Raw genomic sequence first — 12012 nt, 5'->3', positions numbered from 1 at the left:
TCAGGGAAACCCACACGTCCCAGAGCTGCCCTGTTGGAAAAGACAGTACATGGAAACGCTCCAGAGATCACAGAACACCGTTTAATGATCCTTGCTCCTGAAAGGTCCCTGAGCTGCTGAGGCTGCCTTAGCAGGGAGACTCTGCCTTGTCCTACAGAAGGACTGTTCCTGGAGTATCATCCTTGACCTCCTGGCCTCCTCCTCCTTTCTGCCTCGGATGTTGTGGCCTGTCTCCATCCTTGAACTGCTGCAGATAGAACTGTGTTGCAAGCTGCTTGGTCATTGCCTTCAGCGCAAAGAAGGATGCTGGGATCTCTGAGACCAGGAATGCTAGGTAAAGGATGTGGACAGCTGTCTCCAGGGGCAGTCGGATGATATTGTTGTCCATGAGCAGGAAAAGCAGGAGGGGGAGCTGGATTAGGAACGAGAGAAGGAGGAACCCAGCGAGCTCAGGCACCTGTGTAAGCAGAGGTTGCTGAAGGGAGGCCCCAAACGCCCTCCATTTGGGCACCACCCCAGGAACCCTGGCTCAGGAAATGAAAGGGTGAGGCAGGGTACTGAGCACTGTCTGGAAAATGGGACATGGGCCTGGCAGCAGAGGCTACCTGGGCTGGCTTCAGCTGCTCTGCCAAGGCCCTCGCTCTGCTGCTGAGAGGCAGCAAGGCCTGCATAAGTGGCCAGCACCTGCTCACTGTGGAGTCTAGTCTGTCTGATGTGCTTTGCAATGTAACCAAGCCCTGCTCCACCTGTGTAGGGCTGAGCCCCTCTTGAGGTCTGTTTTCCAACCCAATGAGCCAGGAAACTGTCCCACATATTGGCTATGCAGTGGAGTATCCAGCAACATATTGTCCCTGCTACAGATGCCAGACTGGGAGGCAAAGCGGGAGCTCCTCTGTATGGGGGCTGTGGTAGAGACAGGAAGGGGCTAGTAGCCCCAGGAATACCCTGCTGCAGTCCCTGGATGAGATGTTCTGCCAGACTCAGCATCCATCCCAGGGCTGTCCACCCTCACCTAGGAGCTATGCTCCAGCGAGGTCAGGTGCTGCAAAGCCCAGCACTGGAGGGTGGTGCACTCAGAGCATAGGGAGAGGTAAAGCAGAAGGGTGAGCTGGTCCCCTTTATCCACTGCCTCCAGGTCCTGAGAGCATCTGTGTTTCCCTCCTTGGAGACCTCCAGGCAGGTCCCAAGGAGGGACTGAAGGTGACAGTAGCATAAGCCCAGGCAAAGGGTACCTACAGAGCAGCCACAGCTTCTCCCCCAGCACGGCTATCCTGTGCTGGCCATCACCCATCGCACTGAGCCCAGGGAACGGCCTGGATCAGCATGGAACTGACTCTTACCTTCTCCTGTAGGTTCCCTGTATAGCCCAGATAGAGGCGGAAGCCCTCAGCCAATGAGAGGATGAGGAAAGCAGCAACCAGGAGCAGCTGGTAGTACTGGGGCAGCAGGCTGTACTGCAACAGGGAGACAAATGAGAGAGCACAACCTTGTCCCAGCCAGCCCCAACTGCTGCATCCTGTGCTCTGCACTCCCATGCTACTGCTTTGTGTTAGTGCCCAGCCCTGAAGGCTCTGCTCTGCCCTGGCCTCCCAGTTTAACTTTCCCTGCATGGAAAGTTGAAAGAGGTTGTTCCTGTGTGCAGGGATTTCCATTTCTCTGAGTGGGCGGTCTTCTATGTTATGGAAAATGGGCTACTTTGGTCATGATTTTAAGTGTGCATATGGGAACTTGTTACTTTTGAAAAATGGTCTCCCACTCCCCTGTTTAATGTGGCCCTTTTGGTCCAGCCCCTCTGCACTGCCCTGCAAGGTAGAGGAGGAGGAGGCTTGCCTGTCCTGCCCCAGCAGGACTCTCCCCACCCCGAGCCCCACAAAATGTACCTTCATTTGGAGCATCGTCCCCTCAGCCAGGCACCAGAACGGGAAGTAGCAGACATTAAAGTACAGCATCATCTGGAGGGGCAGGCTGGCCAGCATCTCGCGGGCTAGGCAGGGGGAAGGCAGGGGTGGGCAGATCTCCCCGGCACTGCCCAAGGCCTCACTCTCCACAGGGAGACCCTGCCTTGCAGCTTGCCAGGGGAAGAGAGATGGCCCCAGCCATGCTGGCAAGGCTGCAGCAGCTCTGGAGGAGCTTTGGCTGAAGGGCAGCCTGGCAGGGCCCAAAGCCAGCACAGGGGACACCTGGGGAAGTCCTTGCAACTTGCAAGAACTGCTATTATTTGCAGCAAATGCATTTATTTTTTGCTCTCACCCATCACTGGGTGGGTGCAGGGAACCCATCTCCCATGGCTTGGAGGCACCTGGCTGCTTTTTTGAGCCAAGCAGGCTTGCAGTGATGAAGCAACAGCAAAAAAATAAATAGTCCCCTGCAGCCAAACCTTCTTCTGCCACTATACCTGGATGGTAGATCCGGGCAGATCCACTGTCTTGGGTCTTGTTGTTGATGAACAGGGAGCTGCTGAAAGTCATCAAGCCCCGGCGGATGTTGGTGGGCAGAGGAGTGTGTGCAGCCATGGTTAGCAGCTGAGCCCTGCTCACTCCCAGTCTGGCTCAGATGGGATTAGCCAGAAGGTAATTAATTAAATGACAAGATGGGCTAATGCGTGGGGCCACCCAGCCATTGGCTCCTAACAGATAAGACTCTGTGAAGTGGGAGGAACATGCAGGGGCTGGGAAGCCTTTGGCAACAGACATTCCCCCCCTTCACCCCTTTGTGGCTGTTGGCTTTGGGCACCGCAAATCTGTGGGGACAGGTCTGGCAAGGCTGGAACACAAAGTTCATGCTGCCAGCACACATATGGCTGCTTTTGGGCACCCAGTGTCCATCCCAGACATCCTTCTCTTGCCAGCTGATTTAACTGCCACAGGCAGAGCTAGCCCTGTGGTGACCAGCCCGTCTGTGCTATGGTGGCTGGTGCTAGAAGGAATGGGGTGTGTGTGCTGCGCTGATGTGACTGCCCCGAGCAAGGACAGCCCAAGGGAACTTTTGCAGCATCTCTCAGGGGTTTATTCCTTAATGACCACAGCCCATAACCTTCCACAGACCAGGTGTCCATAGAAAAGTGCTCAAGCTGAATTCCTACTGTTCCCTATCCAGAGTGGCCTCCAGGCCAAAAGGTAATATGGATAACAGCTAATAAATTTGGTTAGGGGTTGTTGAGATTTATGCACCTGACAGGCTAGAGCGGGAAGCAGTTGGAGTGAGGAGGCCCTAGCAGTACTGCCACTAAGGCTAGTGCGTGGAACTGGCATGTGCTGCCCCTATAACCTCACAAATCCTTCAAGGGCATTGTTTAACCAGCTAACAAATAAGTTCATTGGTTTTCCTGGTGCCTCTGATGATGAAGAGGGAAAAGGTCCCTCTTTTCTAACATCTCTGCCAGATGCTAACTTGTTCCCCCAAAAGCATTGTCTCTATGGGATGTGCTAGTCATTGAGTTGCTGTCTGTGCAAGATGGCAGGTTTCTGATGTGAGGATTCTTGCAGGCAGCCCCAGATGCTGGGGCTGATATACAAAAACTGATTGTTTAACTCTAGTGGTTCAATCCAGTATTCTTTGCCTTCTGCTTGCAGTGCCTTATGATGGCGACATCACACCTAACCTTGCCCTGCATTGTAGCGGGCTACTGTGTCCCTCACTGAATGGGTTTTGGCTGAGAACACCTTTGTGCAAGATCCAGTCTGATCCCCAACCCCTCTGGCAGGAAAACAGTGGGACACAGAGTTTGGGCAAGGGACCAAGCAGGGAAATAAAGTGCAGCACTGCCAGGTTGGATAAGTGGCCTTTATTTCCAAGGCGAGAGCTCCCATTCACCCATGTAGGAGCTATGAGGATACGCAGAGTATCTGCTGCATAGGGAGGGAGTGTAGCCTGTTGCACCAGCTCCTCCATCACTGTGATGGAGACAGGGCAGTTACCCTCCCTGCGTGCCCTCTGAAACAGCAATCAGCTCCTTGCGCATTCTCTCCCGCTGCACTACACCCTGTGCTCCATCAGGGGTACAAGGCTGCATTTTAATCTGTGTAATTATTGCTTACTTAAAAATCCCTGACTGGACTGTGGGGACGCCTGCGGAGGGGACAGCACGTGCCAGGGCCCCAGAGTGTATGCATGCCATGTGTCAAGCCCCTCTCTCATGCCCTCCACCCTGCTACCTCCCCTGCAGAAGCCACTTTCAGGGTGAGCAAGCAGGGAAGCGCTGGGGTGCTGGATCATGCAGGGGGGGTAGGTCAGTAGCTGTGCAAATCATCCTGGGGAATGCAGGAGTCTGGTTTGACCTGCAAGGCTGATGCTGGCCTGGCCTGAAGTGGCAGAAGGGCAGGAGAAGCAGGAGGGAGGGATTTGCTGTGCCGCGCTGAACCAGCACCGGGGCACATGCAGCCCATGAGGGAGGGAGCGCACCCAGCTGCGTCTCCCTCTGGCACCCACCTCCCTGCTGTGCTCACTGGCAGGCCTGCCAGCTCTCTCCCTGGGGACCTGGGCGGATTATGATCCTCAGACTCCTACTCTGCCCAGAAAAGGTCTCAGACAGACCAGCTGCTGAAGTAGCCTGTGTCTGGGTAGTCTACAGCAAATACTGAGAAAGAATATTTTAAATGTGGTCCTTAAGGGCCTGGGACTGTCAAGTGACATGAAAACACAATAGAAAGAAGATTCTTCTTCTTTTTTTAATAAAAGCCAAAATTAAGCTGTGGAGCTCATTGCCACAGGATGCTGAGAAGTTAAAGGGACTCAAAACATGATTAGAGCAATTCATGACAGGGAGAAGTCCATCAGGGGCTTCTAAGCACAAAGACACAATCTGTATCTCAAGACAGGTCCTAAGCTGTGAGTACAGCCCAGGATAATGCATATGTGGCCTGTTTCTCAGACTCTTCCCTGAGTATCTGTGACTGGCGAGCACTGAAGATACCATAGCGTGGCCCTGTGCCCCATCTCAGGCCAGCCTTTCTCCTGTTCTTACCTTATCAGTGGGAAAAAAAAATCTATGCTAAGCAGATTTCACAAGAAATCTAATCAGATATGGAAAAAAAAAATGCATCCTGCGGTAAGTGTTGCACTCTGTTATTGGCTAAGGATGGAAGGATGGTGAGCTAATCAAGGATGATGAACTAGCAGAAAGGTCTACACATCTGTATTTGGGAATGTCTGGACTAAGCATCCAGAGATTGCATTGGCAAGGAAATAATCTCTACTGCATTAGGGAAGATATTCAACAACAACTAGCAATCCTAACTGCCTCAAGTTACCTTAGAACTGGCACCAAAAAGACTGGTCTGGAGACTATTGGTCACAAATGTCCAGTAAACTCCAATGCATTAAAAAGCAGTGCTCACACAAGCAGCTTGCTTGTAACAAAACTGAAAGCACAATTAGACATTTATGGACAAAGGGTCCAAGTCATACTTAAAGTCTGGGAAAACACCCCCTGAGAAGCAATGATTTTTAACAACAGCTTAAGGCATTAGGGAACTAAAATAAATATATTGTGTAGTGCAATGCCATAGCTCGAAGTCTAGAAGGATTCTTGGATGTAAAGGAAGGAAACCTGTGTTGAGAGCAAGGGGAGCACAATGGGCGCTGCTGTATGGGTCCAGCTAGTTCACCGGTTGAGGTGCAGACAGAAAGCCAAGGCATGAACAAAACAGAGTTTTGTTCCTGCTGAGCAGGACCTGGTGGAGAACTCAGGGGGTTGCGTAAAGCTCAGGGCCTGCAGGCACCACATCTTGTGTGTGAACAGAGGGGGCATCTACAGGAGACGAACAACCCAGAAAATACCTGGGCACCTTGGCAAAAGCTATATATGATGGGCAAAACACCTGGGGAAGTTTGTTTCTCAGGGAATGAAGCATTTTTGAAGGTCTGGCCACAGGCTGGGGATGAACTCAGAACACAAATGCATGGCAGAACAACTGGCAAATGGAGGAGGTTCTCTAATAAGCTGTATGTGCATCAAAAGTGTTCAGCCCGAGGCTAATGTTGCTCATTCCTAACAGGAACAAGCAGTTTCATAAAATGATTTAGAAACTTTCTGGGCTGGTGCAGGAGGTTACAAGAAGTGCCTGGAGATGTCAATAAAATGAGATAGGAAATCCTGTGCTTTGCTGTGGCCAGCTTTGCCTCACTGTAGCAGGACACTCCAGCAGGACACACATAACCGCTTGTCCATGACTTGGACAGGGGTCCCAAGTCCAACACAGCCCCATGCCAGGCAGGGGACAGTGGAGGCCCATGGAAAGTGACTGATCAGTGTTAGGAGCTCTGTGAAGTAGCTCTGGCCATGATTTGGCATGTATCTTTAGGAAAGCTGGAGGTGATGTCTTGGGTTTCTCTTATCACAGGGTGATATTCCTAGCTCTGTCAGAAACAGTTCATCTGTAAAAAGGGGGAATGGGACACTCCCCTGACTGTGGGCCATAAGCCCCAGCCTGAGGCCCTTTCTCAACCCTTGCACAGCCTTCAGCACGAAGAACATGAGGGCAATGCCTGCCATATGCTGTCTCATGTCACACACTGAAGATGAGGCCCCAGCAGAGGTGGAGGACTCAAAGGAGACATTCCTGAAACAAAATATCTGGCCTTGCTCATCTGTCTACAAAGACTCTTGCAAAGGATGCTAAGTCTTTGGGTGGCCAGGACATTAGAGGTATTGCAAAAGCTCAGCAAAGCTCCCATCCCTTGCAGGTGCTGCCTGGGAGGGCTGGGGTAGTGCATAGTGATTTAAGACTGCCAGCCTTATTCAGAGCAGAAGAAATGCTGGACCTACAGAAAAAAAAAAATCACAAAGCAGAACCAGGAGTGCTGCACTGTGGCACAGTCATGCCTTCCTCATCCACTTTAATTAGTCAAGGGTATAATAAAAAACATGGAATAACACTTCAGGTAGGTATGAGATAACTGGCATTTCAAAGAGCTTTGTACAGAACCCGCAACATAAAGCTATGGAAGACACTAACTTGTCACAGATTGAGCAGCAACTCATGATAGACAATAAAGAGAAGACAAAATCATAAGCTTTTATCTGTCTCATGTAAAAAGGTAAAGAGCAGATGTAGCAGGCTGTGCTAGGGCCACTGCCAGAACACAGGTTTGGGAAGGCAGGAACAGAGCAATTGGAGATGGTTAAGAATAACATCAAATGCTGCTGGCTGACCAACAGTGGAGAAACCTAAGAGGGGCTCAGAAGGATTTAAGCAGCATGATGGCAAATGGAAGCTGGTGCTGACAAGTCAGAGGAACAAATTACTCAAACGATACTTGCAGGCTCTCCCTGAGCCAAGAAAATGCCTGCCTTTGTGCTAACCAGAGGATGTGCGTGGGTGCCCTTGACTGCAATGGTCCTCACATTCCTCCACAGCCTGGGCAGCCTTCCCAGCAGGCAGTTCTCCTCTGTTCCGGCGACAAGAAGCTAAAGCTATAGCAGGAGCTCCAGGTGGTAACACTGCATCGTGTCCCTGCTGTCCCCAGAGAACAAACAAGCACAGCCAGGTATCTTAGAGAGCAGCTTCTGATTGAGGAGCTGCCAAAGCAGAATCTGACCATCCCACCCCCACAAGACACATGCAGGACATGAACCCACAGCTCCCCAAAGTATGTGCAAAGAGTAGGGAAGAAGGCCGGATGGCTGCCTCCCCACTGGACTGCGTGCACGGCCATGGTTCCTCCCATGAGGTTGCTTTGGTGGCCTCAGCCCTGCTGCCCTGCAGCATTAGGATGGACATCACACAGCCAACTTACAGAACTCCTTGCCAAAAGGCATTACTGATGTCATACTGCAGGTAAAAAATTAACTGACAAAGAACAAACATCTGGGAAAAGAACATCGGAAACTGTTCCAGGTGGGGGTCTCCTACCACTCCCAGACCCTGCTGGGCTGGCCGAGACAGGGGTCAGGACTGGCCAGACCCACTTCTGAGCTAGCGGCAAGGCCTTTCTTCCAGGAAGGGACAGAAAATGTGACAGCAGAGCACTGACGTGGAAAGCTGAGATGAGAAATGCAGGCTTGTCAGTAGCTGACAGAAAGAATAAATGGCAAATGACAGAAGACAGTCAGAAATACTCCTCCAGTCACTACTCTGCTATTTTTCCTGAGCAACATTTTAGCTGCATGGTTAACTCTTCAGTAATCTTTTAGGAAGAGAGCAATTATGAGGCTGATTTGAAGGGCAGACACCAATCCCATGAGCAGCAGTCTTGCAGTGTGGGCTGGTAACACCTCTCCTTGGGCGCTGCACAGAGCACTGCCTCTGCATCCCAAGGCCTGACTATGATGCCTGAAATCCCAGGGTTCTTGCAGGGCTGCTTTGCTGTCAAAAGCAGCAAAATTAAAGCTGGAAATGCACAAGCATAAATGAGGTCAGGCTGGGGCCAGAGAGAACTGAGCGAGACTGACAATTGCTGGTGTGCTTAAGTAGAGTGAGATGGCGTGGCTGGATGATGAAGCCCCTGGAGTGGGCTCTGGGATGGTGATACAGAGCCATGAAGAGGCCACATGATGAACTGCTGGAGTCAGCTTAGGCAGGGACTCGTTTGCACTGGGAAATGATGGGAGCTAGATGGTAAGAGTAGCCCAGAGCATCTCAGGGCCTTTCCATCAGATCCCTCCAAAAACCTGGCAAAGTCTCTACAAATCTTGGGAAGGAACTGCAGAGCATGTCGGCATGAAGCATGGTGGGATGTACTGGAGCCACATGTGAGGGAGCATAGGTGCAAGGAAATATAAACATGGGCTTTACAAAGGCTGGGGTCATCTGACCGGCTGCACATCCCTCCTACCACCCCAGTATGCTCCTAGCTTTGAGGGCTGGGTGGGAGGCTATGGGGTGCCCTGGCATGAGGAGAGCTGCATGAGTGTGACTGCTGCAGGCAATGCAACGTGCAGAAAGGGTCAGGATGCCCTGACGGCATGCTCCACAGGGATGTGCTTGGAGCACAGTGGCAGGGTGACTTTAGCTGGGAGCAAGGAGGATTTGGGAAGGAGATAATGTGCTTGAGAGCATGGAGTGGTCACATGGAGCGATGAAAGGCACTAGTGCTGTTTATGGGAAAAACCAGATGTGCTTGGGGTAGACGATCTCATCATGCCACGCAGAATAACTACTCTGCCTGGTTTCATAAATCATTCCCAGGCAGAACAGCATGGAAGTAGACAGCCGCCTGCTCCCCTGGTGTCCCACAGGCAGAAGAGGTCACAGTGACACCTCGCCAGTCATGCTGCACACATGCTTGCTGCGAATGTCAAAGCCCATGTCTCTATGGTCCTGCTTTCTTGCGTTCCCACAGGAACTTAAAATGCAGAATCCCAGTACAGGCAGCCGCTGGGATGCAGGAGTTAGCAGCTGTTTGCATGCAGATAGGAATTGCTGGGAAGGTAACTGCTCAGTGAAAGACACTGGGTTCATCCAAGTCTGAGAAGAGAAATAACTCAGCTGCGTTATTTGCATTTCACCATGGAACATCAGGTGATCTCCATCTCCTCAAGGGCGAGTGCAGCATCAGGAGAGAGCAGCTATATCCAGCATTAGGAGCCTTTTCCAGTTAGCCAAGACATATCTCCAGTTCTAACAAAAAGACAAAAACAGAACTACTGTGAGATGTTTCCTAGCTTCATTAGAGTGGGCTTAACGAACTCTACTCAGCGTGCTTTATGATCTGCCACCATCACAAGTCAGGGTGCTGTTCTGCTGCAGTGCTACCCTGCAGAACTGCAGCCAGTGCAGGGCAGTACCAAGTTCAGAGAGACAAGGTAGCAGCTCCTTCCTCTGCCTTAGCTTACAACGTGTTACTAAAATGGGCAAAAACATATGTGCAGACTCTTGATTCCATTTAAAACTCAGTTCAAATAGTATTCATTTAACTTAAATCAACACCTCCTGGCCCTCAGCTCAAAATTTATGAAAAGCCATTGAACAGCAGGCATCTGCATGGGTTAAGTGAACTGAGCTGAAAGGCAGGAGCATATTCCTGGCACATCTATGCATAAGGACTCTGCAATGAGACATAACACCCACGCCCTCCCAGGCACAAGACTCCTCTGGTGCTGCTCCGTGCCAGCGGAGCCACCCCCAGTCCCACCACGCACTCCTCACCACAGCACTATCACCTATGGGTGAGGGGCTTCTCCAGTTCATAAAACAAACACGCAAATAGAGTCAGTGATTCCATGCAGGAATTAGAGACATTGCCCAAATGGGGGGGGGGGGGGGGAGGCTGATTCTCCCTGCAATCCTATCCTACCAACACGTCCAGAACCCAAAATGGAACATACTTGCCGTGACGGACAAACAGCCTAAAAGATGTGAATGCAGCAGGAAATAGAGAACGAAAAGACAGTTAGGATTAGGTGGCCTTCCTCTGGGCTTGCCAAATCCTGAAGACCCCTTTCCTGGGCTCACAGTGGACTGATTGGACCCCAGCAGCATGAGCCCCATCACAAAGTGCCAGCAACTCTCTGCATTTGCGAGGCTCCCCACAAGAAAAGGCAACCTCCCTCCCAACCACAAATCCCTCCCATGCAGGGGCAGCCAGAACCATTTAATGAGTTATACGGGGGCAATAGGGGCAGGCCTCCCCCAGCCACCCTGTGTATGATAAGCCAGTGGCTAGGCATGTTTCCTGAATGTAGCAGACCAGGCTTTAAGTTCCTGGTACTTCTCCCAGGTGGTACAGGTGTGTCTGAGCTGGGTTCATGGCTACCTGGGGCCTGGGAGTGCATCTCTCCCAGGATTTTCGAAAAAGTTCTAATTTTCCTCCAAATGCAAAACAGACCTATTTTTAACCTGTGAAAATTCTTTTGGGACAAGAACCCACATTCTTTCCACAGCTCTAATTTCCACTCAAAAGGCTCCTTCCAGGATATTATAACTTCCCCAGTGTTTACCTTTCAACACAACATTTTCTGCACTTGATCTCTGCACATGGAGGCACATTCTTTTCTGTGAGAAGTCTTAAAAACAGGGCAAATGAAAAAAAATTCACTTTTCCTATGAACTCCCCCTCCCTAAATACACTATTTTGTAAATGTCTGGTTCAGGAGCGGATGTTATCCTAGGAAATAGGAGGTCCTAGGGGACTGTCTTTTATGGGTTTCATGTATCAGTGGGACTTTGGCATTACACAGGCAGCATGTGGAGCCTGTTTGATATAGGAGCTTGTAACAGCACAGAGGCCCTGAATGTGTGCATGCCAACCCCAGCCCCACTGTGCCAGAGCTGTCTAGGAAAGCGTAACAGGAAAAATCTCTGTTGCAATAGCTTATAAACCAAACAGAAAGACAGAGAAGGTTCAGAAGAAATGAGGGCTTATTACCTCCATTTAGAAGGAAGGCAGAGGCATCCAGGGCAGGATCCCCTGAACTGTGAGCTTTCCAGGCTCTGTTCTAGCTGAGATGTGCAAGTCTGGTGCAAAGACTGCAAATCTGGCACTTCCTCTGTGTCTTACCCTTGGGTGTCCAAGTACCTACCTGAGGCCTACCATGGGGCTCTCAGCATTAGGTGATACTGGTGGCAGTGAGCACAAGGCAAGTCCAGGAGGCAACCGTCCCATTTTGGCCTCCAGATCTGTGCAATTCTCCCCCCTTCTCCATTCAGATCTGCGCAATGTTCAGTCTCATAGAGCTCCTGCCAAACTCTGCTGGGAGTTGGGGAGTCAATATGGTTTTTTGTGCTCATTTGTCACCTTGCTTTCACAAGACTGGAAGTATCATATAGAATAGCTGGAAGAGGAACTCACTGTTATCCACCTGAATCTTTGCATCCAGACCTGTACATCTATCTATCAGGAGCCCAAAGTTAAGGCCTAGAGTTGACCTCTAAACTCCTACTACCAGGCTTTTTACACCTACAAACCATATCTGCCCTCATGGCACGGAGCAGGTTGCCATGCACAGGACTCTGGGCAGCTGGAGGGGCCTGCACAGAGCGCAGAGGACAGGAGCGATCTGGATCCCAACCTCGGTGTTAAAGACATCTCTTTGTAAATTCTGTGTGTAAATGCAAGAGACGGAAAACCAGG

General features: G+C 50.8%; 2 protein-coding genes across 4 annotated transcripts in view; both read right to left on the bottom strand.

Moving 5' to 3' along the window:
* Nucleotides 1-61: 61 nt before the first annotated feature.
* LOC104142160 (transmembrane protein 17A-like) lies at nt 62-3657 on the bottom strand. Its single transcript, XM_009671959.2, has 3 exons — nt 1881-3657; nt 1341-1454; nt 62-457 (listed from the first exon to the last, which is right to left on the bottom strand). The coding sequence occupies exons 1-3, from the start codon at nt 1974-1976 to the stop codon at nt 152-154; spliced, it is 516 nt and encodes a 171-aa protein (XP_009670254.2). The 5' UTR covers nt 1977-3657; the 3' UTR covers nt 62-151.
* A 108-nt stretch (nt 3658-3765) lies between these two features.
* Nucleotides 3766-12012, bottom strand: part of AIFM3 (AIF family member 3) — a 75332-nt gene continuing 67085 nt past the window's right edge. For 2 of the 3 annotated variants that reach the window (XM_068910643.1, XM_009671957.2), the window contains 2 exons: nt 10268-10288; nt 3766-9560 (listed from right to left, as the gene is read on the bottom strand). In XM_068910643.1, coding sequence (XP_068766744.1) covers nt 9521-9560; nt 10268-10288 — 61 coding nt within the window. In that variant the 3' untranslated portion in view covers nt 3766-9520. The remainder of the gene's footprint in view (nt 9561-10267; nt 10289-12012) is intronic. The other variant, XM_068910644.1, reaches the window with a different exon arrangement.

Source organism: Struthio camelus, chromosome 17 (genome assembly GCF_040807025.1).
Source record: "Struthio camelus isolate bStrCam1 chromosome 17, bStrCam1.hap1, whole genome shotgun sequence".
Taxonomy (NCBI): Eukaryota; Metazoa; Chordata; class Aves; order Struthioniformes; family Struthionidae; genus Struthio; species Struthio camelus.
Note: the sequence above shows the minus strand (reverse complement) of the source record. Positions and strands in the feature narration are given on the sequence as shown.